At 49.3% G+C, this 19,136-nt stretch overlaps 1 protein-coding gene across 3 annotated transcripts in view; it reads left to right on the top strand.

The window, feature by feature from the left end:
- PTPRG (protein tyrosine phosphatase receptor type G) overlaps positions 1 to 19,136 on the top strand; it is a 704,073-nt gene that overhangs the window by 608,346 nt on the left and 76,591 nt on the right. For 2 of the 3 annotated variants that reach the window (XM_053930010.2, XM_053930008.2), the window contains exons 12-13: positions 554 to 1,334; positions 14,666 to 14,798. In XM_053930010.2, the coding sequence (XP_053785985.1) occupies positions 554 to 1,334; positions 14,666 to 14,798 (914 nt within the window). The remainder of the gene's footprint in view (positions 1 to 553; positions 1,335 to 14,665; positions 14,799 to 19,136) is intronic. The other variant, XM_053930009.2, reaches the window with a different exon arrangement.

The following is a 19,136-nucleotide window of genomic DNA, read 5'->3' as shown; positions in this document are numbered from 1 at the left end:
GGGTAGAGTGGCCCCTGCCCCTGCTCCTGAGCCTGCCACCACAGGTGGGGGCAGGGCACTCTCCCTCCATCCATCCACTTTGTCCCTGTGAGATGGCAGAACCAGATCCTGGAGGGCCTTTCTGGACGTAAGAGCTGTGTAGTGTTCACAGCACCAGTGACATCTAAGGCCTCCTGCTTCGTCCAGTGCCACCCAAGATCAGTTGCCCATCTGATGTTGCCAGTTTACTACTCATTTCATATTTGTCTTTCAGCCAAATTTAATGCTGCTTACTTCTATGCCAGTTAGCTCCTCCTGAGCAATATCATAAAAAGTTGGGCTTGATATACGACTTAAAAGTAATTATAAAACCATTAAGATCAGAGCTGGTCATCCATGATCACCTAATGTCAGCTTTGGCACCATGCTTTGGGAAACCACATGAGTAAAATAAAAAGTGCATAGAACCCTTGGAGGGTCATAACCAGGACCTCTTTCCCAATCTGAGGGCTGACAGTTCTCTGCTTTCTCTTCCTTCATCTCTTCCCCCAACCACCTGGGTGGCCCTCTCAAGCCTACAGCGTCTCCTGCCTCTTCAGCTGACATGGCCCCCATCAGCTCGGGGTCTTCAACCTGGACATCCTCTGGCATCCCGTTCTCATTCGTTTCTATGGCGACTGGGATGGGCCCGTCCTCCAGCGGCAGCCAGGCGACAGTGGCCTCCGTGGTCACCAGCACGCTCCTGGCCGGCCTCGGGTTTGGTGGCGGTGGCATCTCCTCCTTCCCAAGCACTGTGTGGCCCACGCGCCTCCCAACGGCTGCAGCAGCCAGCAAACAGGCTGTCAGGCCAGTCTTGGCCACCACAGAGGCCGTGGCTTCTCCTGGCCCAGATGGTGATACGGCACCAAGCAAGGACAGTGAGGGCACCGAGGAAGGGGAGAAGGATGAGAAGAGTGAGAGTGAGGATGGGGAGCGGGAGCATGAGGAGGAGGGGGAGAAGGACTCTGAGAAGAAGGAGAAGAGTGGGGTGACCCATGCCGCCCAGGGGCGGGGTCAGGCGGAGCCCACCCCCATGCCTTCGTCTCCCACTAGAACTGCCCAGGACAGGGGGCATCAGACTATACCTGGGTCCCAGGAAGACCACACTGCTGCCCCCACCGACCAGCCTGATGACACGGGGGATGAGGACCGTGGCCTGGACTCCGATTTGGTCACCTCCACCCAAGTGCCCCCCACAGTCACAGAGGAACATTATGAAGGGAGTGATCGCAAGGTTCCTGAAATGCCATCTAAAAAGCCTGTGTCCCGAGGGGACCGGTTTTCTGAGGACAGCAGATTTATCACTGTTAATCCAGGTAAGTGACTCCTCATCTGAGGCTCCATGCTGCTGTGCAGTCTGGCCCTTTAAAAAGTGATTGGATTAGAGTATGAAGATCCAGAAAGTTCTTACTATTCCTGCACTTGCATGTGTCCCTGGTATAGAAGGGGTGTGTGTGTGTGTGTGTGCGCGCGCGCACGTGTCTATATTTTATTCTAGTAAGAGTAACCTACTTTCTTACTGTTGCTGGGATAAGTCTTGCCTTGATAATTTTCCTGGTAAAATCGACTTTCCTCCAAGTAACTCCAAGGACTTCTACCACACATGGAAAGTAAATGAATACAGAAGACATCGATATTAAACTTATTCATTAAGATTTAATACCTTATTCACTTATTCAACACTGTTATTTACAGACTGCCTGCTTGGTGCCAGCCCAGGTGAACGTGGCCCCACCTTCAAAGCTCAGGGTAGAAAGGAGGAGACAGAGATGCTGGCGGTCACTAGGGCGCATGCCAGAAAGCCAGGAAGCAGGCACGTTAGAAAGCAAGCAGGCAAGTCAGCGGGCAAGCCAGAAACCCAGCTAACTAAAGTTGGGGATTGTGAAATGGTAATAAAGGAAAGAAACAGGGTGTTGTCAAAAAGAATAGTGAAGAGGGCAGCGGCCTCCCTCGCCTAGAGAAGGCCACCCTCGGGGAGTGACATTTACGTGGAAAGCTAGAGGGAGAGAGGCTCTAGCATAGGGAGAGCCAGGATTAGCCGCAATCCCAGCCTGGCTCTCCATCCCAGAGCCCAGCGTACGGTTGGTGAGACCAGGGCATGGCTGGTCAGGCCTCTTCCATGAGATGCCACTGCCGTCACCCTGACCGGCGCGCTTTGGCTCTGCCGTACACTCAAGATGTTAATGAACCATCCTAATAGCTGCTGCACGGAAGGCTTGAGCATCAGGGGTTGTTATTGTTGTGAGGGGTTTTCTTAATAAGAAATTCTTCCTTTTGCCAGACTACAAGATGTTTAACAACAACTTTTTGCATCTAAGCTGTTGTGGAGTTATAAGAGTGCAAAAAAAAAAAAAAAGCAACTGGTAAATATTTATTTGCTTTTGCACTTGTAAACATTAAAATTCATCTAAAGCTGAGATCTCGTATGTTAAAATACAACTTAGAATAAATTTTCATGTTTTGAATTACATGCCTCTTTGAAGCTGGTACAGACTCATTTTTGGAAGTGCAGGCTTCCTATGGGCGTTGCTCAGTTTGCCCTGGTTTGGGGAAAGGTACAGAGCAGCCTGCTGTGGAATTGAGTGAAGGAAATACCAGGCCATTTGGAAGCTCTTTGAAGCCGTTCCTGCATGAACAGTGACGGTCCCTCCAGCAACTGCTGTGAAGAAGTTGATTTTCTTAGATTTGAAGATAGTAAACAAATATCCATGGACTGAACTAGGCAGTGGGAATAGAACACAGATCAAAGCGGGCCTCTGTTTCTGGGGTTTATGTTCTGGCAGGGGAGCTTGAAGATACTCCAGTAAACAAATGCGTAACTTGTGCTAGAGTGGTAAGTGACACTGTAGCATCAAGTGGTTGACGGAATGACATTTGAGCAGACCCCAGGGGTGGGAAGGAGCCAGCCATGCAAAGATCCACGTAAGAACATTGTAGGCACAGCGGTTCTGGAGCCCCTGCCATGGGGGTTGGCTTGGAGCAGTCGAGGAGCCATCAGAAGGCCAGTATGTGTGGACCAGAGTCAGGAGGGGGGTATGGGATGAGTTCAGGGGCGGGCAGAGCTCAGACGGAAGGGGCTTGTCAGCCAGGCCGAGGATTTGATTCTAGCTGATGGAAACCAGTGGTGGATTTCAGCAGGAGACTCACACATCTGATGGACTTTTTTGAAAGATCACTCAAGCCTCTGTGTGGAAATTATACAGGGGAGGCAAGAGTGGACACAGGAATCCCAGTTAGCAGATAATGACAATGGTGGCCTGGGCCACTGTGGCTTTTCCAAAGACAAGTGGTGGATCTGGAATTGATTTGCAGGCTTGAGGGGTTCCCTCTGGACTGAGGGCTCTGGCAATGTTGTCAGGCTGCTCCTCTTAAACACTCCTCTGCCCACATGCCTGAAAAAGGTGACTGTGAAGAGCTTGGGTTGGGAGTGTTGACACGTTGAGAGTCTGCAGTGGAGTGGGGACCTACTCCAGGGAAGTGGAATGAGTCATGGCAGCTGGAGTCCAAATCCAGATTCCAGAGAAAGTGGAGAAGAAACAGATGGTGAACCTTGGGGATTCCCTCCTCCAGGGTGGGGCGTGGGGCTCTCCAGCTACAACCATCAGCAGTCTTGGCAGACTAGCTTCTGGGGTCAGATCACCCCCATGGTCTGCGCCTTATACACTCAAGGTCTTCAGGCCAGTCTCTGCTCAGAGTCCTGTGTAAAGTAGGGACAACTGTAGCTGCCAGTGCAGACGCGGGTTAGATAGATAGAGCCACCCTTGCTGTCACTGACAAGGAAGGAGGAGCAGCCCAAGGCCACACAATGGACATGGACAATGAGGAGGCCCCAGCAGTTCTTTCTTCTGCAGTCGTCCGTGGACCTGAAAGAGCATGGCAGGACTGTGGTGCCCAATGAACTGGCGTTCAAAAGGACCTCCGAGAACTCTGCTCTGTCCCCAGCACTAAATCAGAGAGTCTTCCTTACCACCTTCATTTCAGTGGGAAGGCTCACTTCTTCCCGAGGTGAGAAGGGAGCTTCCTTTAGAATTTCAGGCAATTCAGATCTGGGAGTGGGAGTGCTGGTTGTCTGAGCCAGAGATCGCCAGCTGTTTCCGCACAGGGCCAGACAGTAACCTTTTCAGGTCGGTGGGCCGTAGGTCTGCGTTGCCCCTGCTCTGCTCTGCCGTGTGGCCCAGAGGCAACCAGACAATGCATAAGTGAGCAGATGTGACTGAGTTCCAGTAAAACTCTTTACAAAAGCAGACGGTGGGCCAGATTTGATCTGCAAACCGTCATTTACTGACCCCAGTTTAAGCAGAAATATCTGTGCCTGTCTGTTAGAAAAGGGTGTGAGTGACTTGAGGGTGGAACCCTCAACCCCCCCCCCACAAAAGCACACAATCACCAGGGATTCAGTTCGCTTCTGTGCACTCTGTCCTCCCCCGTCTACTTCCTCCAGCTTGGTGTTCATTTTTCATACGAAATCACTATCATTTTCATCTTAGTTGTAACTTATTTGAAAGACATGTACATTTGTTTAAATCTCTTCCACATTTATTTTTTCTTCACATTAAGTAAAAACAACTATTTCAGTCCAAATTTACTATTTGTGAAAGAAGAATTAATGTTTAGTTACAAACTATGTTTTTACCAGCATCTCCAAGGGGCTTGTTAAATGCACTTGATTGATAGCATTTTTTCAAGTCCTGTGAGTAAGGAGCTTTAGCATACTCATTCACAGGGAAGGAGAGGAGGGAGAACCCTTCTGCTGAAGAAACAGGAAGCTCAGACCCCTGCAGAAATCGGGCAGGTATTATCAGTGAGGGAAGAGAAGCAGGTGCTCTACATCAGGGAGAGGCGAGGACTACCGCACACTGGACAGCGCACGTCCTTCCTACAGAGGGCCACCTCCCTCGCTCATCTCCACTTACGTGTGGCTAGCAAGGACGCCTAGTGAGCCAGAAATCCAGGTCTTGGTGCAGATTTTCCCAATTTTGGGGTGAGCTCAAATCTTCAAAACAATTTTTTTTCTTCACATGTGCCAGTAGGTAGGCAGGAACCCCTGGTGCTTGGCTGTACTACAGCATTGGTGGTTATAGCTGCCCCTGCGCCGGACACCGACTGGAGGATTGGAGGCCTCTGCAGTCACTGCGTCTCTGCAGGCGTTTTGTCAGCGCCTATTGAGTGTGAAGCCTCAGTGGGATGGCTGCTGCATGGAATCCAACATGGTCCCTCCCTCAGGACCCACAGACGGCATGTGGTGGAGACACCCCCGGAATCCACTTGATGCGGGAAAATATTCTTGGGGTGGGGTGCAGTACAGAAGGCCCTAGCAAAAGCATTTCAGGGTGGGCATAGTCTATAGACTCATCACTTAGTGCTAAAGTTTTCATTTTTTGTTTCCATAAATCAAGGAAACCTTTTTGTTCCAGACCGAATCTTGCTCAGAAGAGTATTATAAGCACTCGTTCCCTAAAAGCCTCCGGGATCAGCCCTGAGCCAGGTGCAACAGGAAGGGTCCAGTGCAGGAGTCATGGAAGATTTTGTCCAGGCCAGGAGCTGAAACCTGGGGCTGCTGTTCTGCTCTCAGCTAAGTAGAGGATGCCAAGCACCAGCCGCCCCTCTGCTCCTCTGGGCAAAGCAGTGATACCTCTTTGGAGCTCCCAAGCTCTAAGGAACCCCGCCAGAGAACCTTTGATTACAGAAACTGTAACACCACTTAACAGGTGTTCTGGTCTAGGGTTGACTGTGCTAAGAGCCCAACTGCAATGTCAGTTATCCTTCAGCGCCCCCATGAGGGCTGTGCTGACATTGCTGTTATTAGGCCAGTGAGAACAGGTCCAGAAGGTTATAAGGTGTGTGCCCTGAGCAACACAGCCCAGACAAGACGGGGCTCAAACATGGGCCCTGACTCCACAGTTCAGGGGAGACCACCCACACCGTGCTTCCTTTCCCTGGGCCTTGAGACTTATTCCCCGAGTGGACAACACAGGATGATTTCAGATGAAATAGTAATTAGTGAGTGAATGTTCAAATGAGCGCTTTAAGAAAAGATAGCAGTTTTTCATTTATGGCAGAGGTTCTTAACCACACATTGTTTTTCCCTTTCTGCCCGGGCATGTGGCAGCATCCTGAAGCATTGTGGGTTGTCGTCGTGACGGGGGAGGGGCTGCTACAGCCCACAATGCACAGGACAGTCCCCACAGCACGAAGTGCCTGGTCCAAAATGTCACTAGTGCTGTGGCTGAGACACCGACTCAGAGCATTAACAGGAAGTTTTCTTTCAAAGAACGTGACTTGAGAGAAAAAAATAGTAGTTAATGTAGGACAAGTAGTGAGTGGTACAGGTTCGTGAAGATAGGGCAGAATTCAAGAATGTGCTACTGCCTTGGGGGATATGCAGGTGGGGAGAGGTAGCCTACTTCATTTACGATAAATCACGGCAAACACTGTGCGATGACCACCTGAAGCAGCATTCAGCGGGGCTGGTTTTGCTGGCCAGCTCCCTTTTTCAGTAGATGTTTCCTAAGTAACTGCTCCTGCTCTTGGCCATGGCTTCTTGGGACTGACAAAGGAAGTAGCTCGGGGTGGCTTGGGAGTTCCTAAGGGTCAGTTTGGTTTAGTTTGCTCCCAGAGGAAGGAAGTTTCTGTCCCCTGCTGAGTGACCTTTGAAGTAGGACAGATTATCTGTCTCTGTGTGTGGGAAACCGAGTGCACAGAGAACACGCAGGTTTTCAGGGATATTGAGTCGGGAACTGAGGGTGTAAGGGGCTGGCTGTTTGATGTTCAGCAGTACCTACACAGCTTCCGTCCCGACTGGTAGCAGAGCCGTCAGCGTGGACGGTGGCAGTTTGGTAGGTCAGGGCCAGACCTATTTATGGGGCTTGGAATTTACTGAACACCCTCAGTTTTCTAACACCTTATTGAAACCCATGGCGGGCTAGCTTGATTGTTTGAGCCTGACGAAGTGTGCTCAGTGGTAGATGGAAATGGAAACACGTGATACTCTGATCCAGCCCAGACACGGTAATGGGAACAGGGGACCAGGGACCGTTGCAGGAACACGCATTGTGTCTAATTGACAGTCGCAATCCTGCAGCACTGGGTGAGCCGAAGTCAGGGGTTGAGAATTGTACAGACAGATTCCATGACCCTATAAAGAAGCAGCCATCTTTCCACTTCATACCTTTTAGGGGAGGCTACCATTAAAAAAAAAAAAAAAGCAAAACAGAAAATAACAAGTGTTGGAGAGGATGTAGAAAAATTGAAACCCTCGTGCACTGTTGGTGGGAATAAGGAATAGTGCAGTCACTACGGAAAACACTATGGTAGTTCCTCAAAAAATTAAAAACAGGAGCACCATATGATCCAAGCATCTCACTTCTGAGTATGTACCCAAAAGAATTGAAAGCAGGGTCTTGAAGAGATGTGTGTACACTCATGCTCATAGCAGCATTATTTGCAGTAGCCTAGGGGTAGAAACAACCCAGATGTCCACTCACAGGTGAATGGATATGCACGATGTGGTGTATACATATAATGGAATATTACTCAGCCTTAAAAAAAAAAAAAGACATTCTTGCACATGCCACAGTGTGGATGAAACTTGAGGAAATCATGCTAAGCGAAGTAAGCCTGTCACAAAAAGACAAGTGTATATGATTCCACTCACTCGAGGCACCCAGAGCAGTCGAAGTCACAGAGACAGAAAGCAGAGTGGTGGTTGCCAGGGCCGGGGTGGTCTTTAACGGGGACAGTCTTTCAGTTTTGCAGATTAAAGCAGATTCTGGAGATTGCTTACACAACAGTGTGAATGCACTTAACACTACTAAATGTACTCAGCAATGGTTAACATGGTAAATTTTATGTGTTTTTTACTACAGTTTTTTTAAAAGGCAGCCATTTTAATTCACGGATGTGGGTGGTTTTTACTCAGAACAAATACAGTCAAGTTGCCCACAATCAAACCAGGCTGTAGAGTTATGTGCACAGATTGGCTCTCTGTTGATCTTTCTTGAAAAGTGAAAGAATCCTGCTTTTCCCTATCCAGATAGATAATGGCCCCTTGGCTCCAAGCTCGTTTAGTCTTGACAACAGAGAGGGTGTTGTCCTGTAGCGGAAGTTGCGCCCTTACCGTGGGTGGGAAGCGTTTCAGATGGGTCCATCTGATGCATCACCGCCTGTAGCATTTATAGTACATTGTACTCCGTTTTTATTTGCTTCTACTGGGATGAGAGCCAAGCCAGTAAAAGGCAAACAGCATTAATTCAGTGATGACATATGCCACTGAAAACTGTTTTTTCTTTTTTTAAATTTTTTTTAAAAGGCAGAATGGAGGCACTGTACTCAGATTCTGTTGGATACTGAAATAAAACCTGCATGGAGGAAAGCTGTGTGTCTGTCAAGGGGGCGGTCATTGAACTTTATCCCCCTCCTTGAGATGCTCCCTGAGGGTTAGTTAGCATCTTTCTCCAAGTTCCATTTGTAAGATGTTTCTGACACAGGTTTTCCTCTTGAGTCCTGGCCCCATGTGGCCTCAGGTCTTCTGACCCACCTAGCAGCCCTTCATCTGCACCTCACCTCCATCGGGGTGCAGGGGTGGATGTTGTCACCCCTCTCACTTCATCCTCTCACACAGACCAGCAAGACATAGCTCTGGAAAGAACATGAAAACCGTCCCGGTTCACTGAGGGGAATGGCCCACGTCACATCCATGGAGCAACAGCATGGCTAGTTTCTGATGGGTTGAAAAATGGAATCTCTTTGAAAAGAAATAATGGGTTAGGAGAGCTTCCTGGTACAGAAACAGCCTCTTCTCTTGAGCCAGGTTCGCCGTTTCAGGATCCTGGTCGGCAGTTGACGAGGCGATGTTTTGCCTTTGGGTTTTGAGGGCTGCGTAAAAGACCCAGGTTTGTGTTCTGCTGATTCCCTGGTCTGAGTGCCGTCTGCAGCCTGCGGTCAGACAGGCTGCCGTGGGCTGGCAGCAGGAGTCAGGAGTGTGGAAGGCAGGTCTGGGGTGTGACGCTGGGGAGCAGTGAGGACTGGGGTGAGCCGGTGGCACGTGCCACAAGGAGAGTGTGCTGCTGGGGCCCAGCTCCTGTTTGCCACATGGGGACTCAGGCCTGTGTTGGCAACCATAACATTTCTAGTAGATGATTCCACCGCTGACTTCTGTGTCCACTCTATTGCTTATTAAATGGCAGCCCAGTCACAATTTAATAATTACAGGGGGAGGGGTGCCAAACCATACACATTTAGGGGCTGCTCGTTCATACAGCCCATGGCAGGTAGGAATGGAAAGGCTAGTCCTGCTGGGAAACCAAGCCATTTGGATAAATCAGAGGTGGAAATGAGGAGAAGTTGCATTAACTCCTCCTGGTTCAAGATTTAAGCATCACAGAGGGAAGCAAACCCTTCAGTGACTGGGCGCCACATAGTGCTGGACCTTCCTGGGGTAGCTGGGTTATGAGTGAAGCTAGGAATAAAAGCCAGCTGCTCCTAACAGTTGGGAGCATCTGATTTTGTCACGCAGTCAGTCAGTGCTGTTGCTCGTGTCCATTGAAAGGAAGAGAAGAGTGAACACCCTCCGGACGCCCCACTGGGGCTGGGCAGGGCAGGGTGGCTTCTGCCACAGGGTCTGTGCAGTCACTTGAGCTGCATGGGGGCCCTGCACTTGCTTTCCTGTTCTGTTGTCACCATCTTAAAACTAGTAATTTGTGAACAAGAGGCCCAGTGATTTCATTTTGCATCTGGTTCTGTAAATTATGTAGCCATAATTTATACAGTCTGCCGTCCACGGATTCCCATTTAATCCTTATACATGTAAGTCCCCTGAGAGATGAGTTTATCATCTGTCTCCCTTGATACAGGGGAGACCAGAGGCTCAGAGATGGGCAGTCACTTACCCAAAGTCACACAGCTAGAAAGGCCTGGGCCAGATTTTGTAGTCAGGTGTGCCTGACTCTGAAGTGCAAGATCTTGGTCGCCCTGAAAAGTTTTTGGTATGTTCTGGTCTCTGGGGACCTTGGCCTGAGGAAGATTGTCAGGACTGAAGGCACAAGAGGAAAGGGAGAGATTGTATACTCCCCCCAGGCAGCATGTTATATGTTCCTAGTAGTTCCTAGTAGTTCACTGTTTCATCACACTTTCTCCTTGGAGGACCTGCTGGGCCACAGATTGAGTCAGGCGGCAGCAGAACAAGAGGTTCTTCTGAAGGAGGCAAGAGTGTGGTGTGCTGGTGTCTCCTAGCAAACTTTGAGTTTCTGGCCCCTGACCAGAAGTCTGCTCCCCTGCGGTCCCTGGTGCTCACACCCTGCAAGGCTAAGGTTCTCATGATTGCCAGGTACGCCCTGGTGCTGTGCTAGGCTGTTGACGGAGAGGGGAGTGGTGGCGATGATTAGTGATGCTGTGTGTGGTGAGGGGTGACGATTGTCACAGTGGATAACATTAGCCAGGGGCTTATGAGTGTCAGGCCGCATTCTGAGTGTTTGACGTGTACGCACTCATTTAATGCCCACAACCCTATGGTGTGGTAGGCATTGTTACTATCTCCACTTACAGATGAGGGAACTGAGGCACAGAGAGGTGAAGTAGCTTGTCTGGAGTTGCATAGCCAGGAGGCAGAGCTTTTCCCTATACAGATGGAAGTCAGCCCCATGTTTGGGGACCTTAGTAATGAAAGAGCGATGGCAGCCGAGTGAGGGTCATGCAGTAAGAGAAGTGCAGGAGGACGATGGCGATGGCAGGGCTCACTGAGCACTGCCTCGGTGCCAGGCTCGCCTCTGAGCAGTCTACTCCCCTTGCATTTTCCTACGTGCCTGTGAAGCAGGTTCTTTTATCCCATTTTATAGATGAAGATTTCCCACCCAAACTGTTTGAACTTACCAGTTAAGGTCACATAGAAAGTGGCAGAACCAGGGTTTGAACCTGTGCTCTTCACTCTGCCCTCCAGAGATAACACAGACCTGGACTGGGGAGACCTCGCAGAGAAGGTAGCACCTGGACCAGTTGGAGGGATCAGTAGGGGCTTCGGGGGGCAGGAAAGGGAAGGCATCCCGGCAATGGGATGGGCAGGGACAAAGAAAGGCAGGACTGCGGCCCAAGTGGTCACTGGCTGGCTGGGTGTGGCTGGAATGCAGTGGTGGGAGAAGCAGGAGATGACAGGGTGGATGGAAGGCCCCACTCAGGAACTAATGAATAGCCTTGCTGTCCCTAAGGGCAGTGGAATTCCTCAGGAGAGTGATAGGAACCTAGGGGGACAGAATGACATTTAGGTTACAGGTACCGTGAAGACATGAATTTGAAAATGAAATTGACTTTATCGTTCCCCACATGGAAATCCAGTAGCACTCCTATTTTTGCCTGGCCTTTATGTAAAAGACCCAGGCAAATCCAGCTGCCTGCTGTTACTCAAGGTCAAGATCAAATTGCTGTCAGAAAAACTTCCTCAGGTCTCTCGCTCACCCTCCGTGTTGGTGCTGACACATCCAGACCCTTAGCCTCTACAGACCTCCATTCTCTCCTCGGGTGATGACGAGTCCACACTGATGGTTCACCGTCTTATCTGCGTACACTCTCCGCGAATCTGATGAAGGTTTTCACCCTCAGCTTTGTGGAGGGTGGGAGGGGAGGGACAGACATAATCGCCAATAGATGGGGTTTTGGGGACAGTGTAATGTGCCACTCACCCTCACAACCAGACCATCGCTTCTAAAGACCCTCCAAGGCCCAGACATTCTGGAGTGGCCGCTGCTGACTGGTTTTAGGGTGACAGAAATTCCACGGAGCTGCTATTCCAAGTGACTGTGTAGAGATACCAGTGTAAAGGGACTATTTTGGCCAAGAGTCCTTTTCAGTGTTAAGATGCGTAGGATGTTGAGTTTGCATTCAGCCTCCTCCCCAACCTGTCTAGTCAGTAGTACCCCAGGAAAGCATCAGTTTCTGTAAGGAGGTGGGAAATACGACACTGGAGGTCTCCTCCAGGAGGCAAGGGCCTGACAGGGTGGGTTCTGAGTTCACTGGGCACGTGGCATGTAACAGCAACCCTCTGCCCTATTTTCTATTAGCAGGACCTGCAGGTCTTTGAGATACTTGTGTGGATGGGCTGCCCCCTGCTGGAGCCCTGCAAAATTATTCTGATTTGCAACTCTGCTCAGGCCGGTCCCCAGAGCTTTGCTATTAAAGCTCTATATCAAGGGAGAGGACACACAGCTTAGCCTTGTCTGCCTCAGTTTTCAGCCCTGCGATAGGTCCCATTGTCCTTGGACCTAGAACTTGTTCTTATCTAGCCAACGAATCACTGGCTGACCTGGCCTCTGCCTCTCCTGTTTGGTCCCCACCCGCTTTGCTCTCATACTCCCACCGGGACAGAGTGGGAGTGCTCTCTGTCCCGAACTCAGCCAGGCGCACACCCCTTCATCCTCCAGGTCTCACCGTGACGTCAGGGAACCCCTCCAGAATCCCCGGGCCGGCACAGCCTTTTCCCATTCCCTTTATGCCTGTCATGGTGTCACATTCATTTTATTCTAATTACTTGTTCCTTTGTCTGCCTCTCCCCCTTTTAATCATTCCTACACCAGCCCCTATACCAGGGGTGTCAAACTCATTTTCACTGGGGGCCACAGCAGCCTCGTGGTTGCCTTCAAAGGGCCAAATGTAATTTTAGGACTGTATAAACGTAACTACTCCTTAACTAGGGGCAAGGAGCTAGGCGCTGACGCTGGGTAAAAACAAGGTGCCGGGCCGGATAAAACAAGGTGGAGGGCCGGATTCGGCCTATGGGCCTTGTATTTGCCCCCTGTGCCCTACACCATGCCTGCCACACAGTGGGCTTGGCAAATACAGGCAGGCCTCATTTGGGATGATTTTCTTTATTACGCTTCACAGCTGTTACGTTTTTTGCAAACTGAAAGCCAAGACCCTCCACCGGCGGAAAGATGATGACTCACTTTATTGTGACACTTGCTTTATTTTGGTGGTCTGGACCCAAGCGCATAACACCTCCAAGGTGTGCCAGTCGCCATCTAACAAAAGCTGTGGAGCTAGGGGTCAAGAAGAATGAGCTGTCACTGTGAGGAAGGCACTTTATAAACCGTGAAGTTCTCTTGTTTTTAGTCAGAGTGTGCCTCACCTGCCTGCTTCTGTCTTCTTACCTATATGCGGGCCGTAAATCTGGCCCTGCTGGTTTCACGGGGCCCTGCATGGAACAAAGGTGATCAAGATCAGCTGCGTTCCCCCCGGTGAAAGGCACTGTAACACACTGTATTGCTTGGGAGCCTTGCCTCTTTAAAAATCTGCTTCCAAGGCCACTTATTTCTTTCCTGCTCAGCCTACCTTCTCTCACTTGGAAACTCAGCCTGATTAGCCAGCCCTTCCTTTAGTCCATCCTGTAGAGGGACTCAAGCTGGCTGAACACTGGCCTCATTTTTGCAGAGCAGGAGGAATCTCGCTGAGCACACGTCAGCCTGCTTCCAGCTTTGGATTTTTCAAGGGGCTTCTCCCTCCGGTCACAGTTAACCTTTGCTTTCTTGCCACCTGCCTCCCATGATTACCTCTGCCCATGTTTGCTCTTCCCAGCCCCATACCACATCCGCACTCCAGTTGGGCCACCTAGAGATTTCTAGGCATCTACCCTGCGCTACGAGAGAGAGCAGGGTCTGCCTGCCTGAGGCTCTGAGGCCTGACACACAGAGGAAGGAGCTGCTCCAGTAAGAGGTCGCGGTGGGTCCGGGAGGATCCTGAGCCAGTTCCCAGCCTGCCCGTCAACCCCTCCACTGGCTGCTCTTTCTAGACAGACATGTACTGGGGGCAGAGTGAAGCATGGCTTCCTGTCTTTGGTGGTCAGAGTTTTCACGAGGGTGGGGCGGGGGGTAATGAAACCAAAGGAAAAGCTGTAGAACAAGATTTGAGGAGAAACAGCCTCTCCAGGGACCTGGGTGCTGAGAACTGACAGGCAGCCAGTGGGTGCTCATGCTCAGCTGGGCTGCTGTTCTGAACATGTGGCCCGCTGAGACTCCAGGGTAAGAGAACATTGTCTCAACTGCAGTCCCATGCTTGTCCTCGGCTGGGAAACTGGGGGGTCCCACATTTGGATGATTGCCTCACCATGACTGTGTTAGGGAGAGGCAGTTCCCCAAAGCAGAACTGGGGTGCAGTCACCAGGGGAAGGGTGGCGGCTGCTAAGCTCACAAAGAACACATGTAACCATCGCCTTCAGATCTGGTTAACAGAAAAATCCATTGTGCCATTTCTCCTGCCAGATGCTCACAAGTCCACAAGGGGTCCCTGCCCTCTCCAGGGCTGCTGTGCTGCTGCCTTCAGGCTGAGCACATTTCCTCAGTGTGTCCAAGGGCCACAACGGCACGGTGATGTTCCTGCAGTGAGGATGGACATCTGTCTGCTGCACACCTCTCTCTAACAACATCCTGAATTCTTCCTGCAAATCCATCCCACTGGTGATGCAGAATGCAGCCAGCAGCAAAGGCCCTGTTTGGGTTGGGACTCGGGAGGAAATGATGTGGGCTGCAGATTGCCCCCCTGTCATCAGGCAGTCTGAGTGGCAGCCCAGGTATCTGTTGGCACCCAGACTGGAGCAGAAGTCTGGGTCACACTGGCTCCCCATCTCCACCAGCCTCTGCCCTCTAACTGCTGTGGTTTCTCTTTGCAGCAGAAAAGAACACCTCTGGGATGATAGGCCGCCCTTCTCCAGAGAGGATGGAGTGGATCATCCCTCTGATTGTGGTATCAGCCTTGACCTTCGTGTGCCTCATCCTTCTCATTGCTGTGCTAGTTTACTGGAGGTGAGTAAGCTGGGCAGCACCTGCAAGGTGGGGGGAATGGGGGGAATCTGCTGGAAGCATGCTGCCCTGGGGGGGTGCAGTGGGGAGCAGAAGCCTGTCTCCCCTTTATTCTGAAAGGTAAGGCAGCTGGAGTGTTTCTAGTGTCAACACCTGGGATACCCGCGTGTATCTGGAAGAAGCCAGAGGGTAGAGCCACTATTGAGATCAAAGCATTTATGAAAAGCTTCTGGGATTTAGTGTCAAAGAGGCTTATGCTTGAGAACCAGGGAGATCCATGTTCAAATCTCAGCCCTGCTACTTGCTGCTTGCAAATCCCACTTCTACGTTGGGCTTTAGTGTCTAAACTTAGTTTCTCTGAGATTGTGCCTTACTTCATTATAGCCACATGAGAACTCCTCTTTACCTTAATTTTTTGATAGTTTGCTGCTGAAAATTGTGTGATAGGAAAACATTTAGCATGTTATGTGGCATTTAATATACATAACATAAAAATGTCTGACAGTAAGCCATCCTTATATTACCATTGTCTTGAGCCGATTCTCACTGCTTCCCAGGAGAAGGCTGCTGACAGCTTCTGCTCGGAGGTTCTGTGTTTTCTCAACTACCCTCTCAGATAGTTTAGCTGAGTGAGGCAGGCAGCCTATTTGGTTGGCCTGGCTGCTTGCACCACTTAGACAAACGTGGGCTTCTGCCCTTCATCTAACAAGCTTCATCAGTGCTGAACAGACGTTGTATTTCCATCCCTCCATCCTTTCTGTTCATTCAGTCCATTTTGAACCCCTGCTGTGTGCCAGACACTCTTCTAGGTGCTGGTGATATAAAAGAAGAAACTAGACAAAATCCCTGCTCTCATGGGGCTTACATTTTGGTGAGGGAGACAGGCAATAAACAGAGCTAGTAAGTAAAATATATAATACCCAAGATGGTGTGAAGCATGTAATGGAGAAAACAAAATCTGGCAAGGGAGGGGCATGCTGGGACATAGCCATGAGTGTTCAGTGTGGTTAAGGAAGGCCTAACTGGCAGGCAATATTTGAGCAGAGACCTAAAGGAAGAGGGAGTCAAATGCACTCCATATATGACAAGTTCCAAGCAATGAAAACAGCATGTGCAAAGGTCCTGAGGCAGCACCATGCCTGGTGTGTTCTAAGAACAGCAAGGAATCCATGTGGCTGGAGCATGTGAGTATGTGGAGAGTGATAGGAGAAGGTGTCAGGAAGAAACCTGGTGGAGAGGAGTCAGGCCATGTAGAGCCTTGTGGGCCCCTGTAAACACATTGCCTTTTACTCTAAGATAAATAGGGTTTGGTACACAAAAGTGTCGTGATCTGACTTTAGTGTTGCTTGGCTGCTGTGTTGCAAAGAGAATGAATTGGAGCAAGAGCAGAAGTGGAGAGACAAGCTGGAAGACTACTAAACTAGTTCAAGAAGGAAGTGGTAGTGGCTTACATGCAGGTAGCAGTGCAGGTGATAGGAATTGATTCAAGATCAACAGAAGCTGCAGACAGATTGATCATGCCCCCTTGGGTCCGCTCTCAATTGGATGGTGCAAAGGAAATAGGAAGGGGTCATCTCAGGCTTCTCTAGGCATCTGACAGTAACCGTAGCACTGTTAATGCTGCAGACCAGCCAGATCAAGAATTACATTGGGTTATATTACTTTGTGTAAATTATGCAAAGGATGCCACCTATGTATCATCCTTTTCCCAGAACAAAATGGTTTGCAAACAAGTATTTGGAGCCCATTGTTAAATTGGAGGCTGCTAGTATGAGTTTAACTAAGCTCGTGGAAATAATGAAAGGTCTGCATGAGCATCTCTGGGCTCTGCTCAGTGTTGGGTAGTTTTAGTCTCAGATCCCCCCCGTAGGGGCCACAGCTACCCCAGGCTGGGTGACCCTAGTTTAGCAACCTCAAGCATTACAAAGTTCATATTCCAAGCAATTCTAGCAAAAACCTCAGGATTGTTTGTGATTGACCCACCTTGGTCTCTGCCTGCCCCAGAACGGATCTCTGTGGCTGAGGAGACGTGTGTTGACTGCAAGCTGCTTTTAGGAAGGGGCTGTGAAATGTGCTGAAGAGAGCCTAAGATCTTCCCATTTGAGATGTATTTTCTCATTAGAAAATGACAACTTTTTATACTTTGTTTCATATGTATACATAAGTATATGTGGTTTCAAATAACCGGAGCTTTAAACATCATCCAGTAGACTCGGCCTATGAGCTTTTAGCAAACTCCTAAGGCCAGTGCACAAAGTGAGGGTGAAGGACAAAATTCCTACATAGCAAGGAAACCACAACTGAATTGGTGGGGGCACGGATAAGAACAGCCTAGAGGGGACAAGAACCTTTTTTCTGTCCAACTGTTTTTCTTTTCATTAATGTGAAAGAAGGAAGCATTGGGAGCTCACCCAGAAAATTGGTGACTGAGGAAGAGATGTGTGCTTCCCTTTGGCGATGCAGTTTTGAAGCGAGGACAGCAGCCTGTCGCTTGGCTGTTTGAGGCACAGTGAGAGCCGGCGACTGGCAAACAGACTTGACGCAAGTAGAGCACTGAGGCAGATCGGAACCTTTTGGATCGTTTCTTTGGTTGGCAGGCCTGGCATCAGGGACTGAAACCAGCTCGCTGTGGTGGCAGTTTCTACAACCAGGACTGACCCTTTGCAGCTAGTGTTCTGGTTTCTGAGTGTGCTCACTTAGAGTTGTTGACACTGCAATTTCATGGGTTCGTGCAACAGTAGAAAATGAAACCCAATGTCTCTGAATTCTGTTCCTCCACTAGGCTTCCATTATACAGTGATGCTATGGTGATGCTTCGAATGTCCGCTGAGTTCCTGTTTAGTAGCAGGCACTGAGCCAAGCACTTGGGTGGCACCATCTCATGTGATTCTTACAACAGGTCTGTGTGGTAGGGACTGTTGCTCTCCCCATTTTGAACATAGGGTACCAGAAGCTCATGGAGGTCCAGTGACTTGCACAGGGTCCTGCAGAAAGTGGTAGACCTGGTTTTGAATACCAGACGTCCTCATTCTAGAACACAGAGTTTATGTAATTAAGCAGTAGAATATAGGCCTCACACCTACATACTGTGAAGGCTGAGTGTGATTGATGTTAGCTGTGTCACATGGAGTGAGGGTTTGAGCCCACGTGCCAGTGACTTATAGTCAGATTCGCCTGCTGTCTTTGACCAGAGAAGGGAAAGGAAACTGACATTTGTTGAGCGCCGACTGTGCCCTGAGCAGAATTTCCACCCCTGTGTTGGTCAGAACCATTGCTGCTGCGAGTAACAACCAACTATTGGGTTGGCCAAAAAGCTCCTTTGGTTTTTTCCATGAAATGGCTCTAGTAGCACTTAGTTGTCTTTAACTTCATTCGAAACAATTTTGTTAGATTGTATTGTGACAGCTGTCATATCAGCATGCATTTAAAAAAGACTTACCAAGTTGGTGAATTTTTGTGTAGTCATTTTAATATTGAAGACAGAAGAAAATAAGCAATGTTCTCAGCATATGATGCTTTATTATTTCAAGAAAGATAAAAAACGCAAAAAGAGGATTTGTGCAGTTTATGGAGAAGGTGCTGTGACTGACTGAATGTGTGAGAAGTGGTTTGCAAGGTTTCGTGCTGGAGATTTTTCACCAGGTGATGCTCCATGGTTGGGTAGACGAGTTTAAGTTGATAGCAATCAAATTGAGACATTAATTGAGAACAATCAATATTATACCATGAGGGAGATAGCCGTCATACTCCAAATACCCAAATCAATAAAGTTACTGGTGAAAATGAAAAATGTGTCTTTTATTTTTATGGAAAAAACTAAACAGACTTCTTGGCCACCCCAATATTTCAAACTGCCTTAAACATAAGAAGAGAAAAAGTGTGATTCATGGAATTAAAATGTTCAGGAGCCTCCGGCCTAACTGGACTCAGAAGCTGGAACAAGGACAGCAGGACTCTCGTTCTGTCCCTATGTCCTCACTATGTGGGGTCTGCTCTCTGGGTCATCTGTTATGTCAGGCAGGCCCTCTTGCTTTCCTCACCCAGTGCCCCCTGGCCGGTGTTGGATCTACATTCCCTCATCCCAGTGGAAAGGGAGTTTCTCTAAAAGTTTCAGTTAGTTTAAAGATGGTGTCTTTGAGGACTGACTTGTACTGTGGACTGGAAAAACTGGGGCCCACTTTCAGTCCCATCCTAACTGCAGGCTGAGAGAATGCAGACAGCAGTTTGAAGTGTTGTGTTGTATAAAAATTATAAAGCTGTTGCTACTCTTACATGGGCATCAGACCCGCTGCAGCTTCCTGCTATTCATGCAGTGCTTACGGAGCACCTGCCACCACTGTG

The sequence above is a fragment of the Desmodus rotundus genome, chromosome 8 (genome assembly GCF_022682495.2).
Source record: "Desmodus rotundus isolate HL8 chromosome 8, HLdesRot8A.1, whole genome shotgun sequence".
Lineage (NCBI taxonomy): Eukaryota > Metazoa > Chordata > Mammalia > Chiroptera > Phyllostomidae > Desmodus > Desmodus rotundus.
Note: the sequence above shows the minus strand (reverse complement) of the source record. Positions and strands in the feature narration are given on the sequence as shown.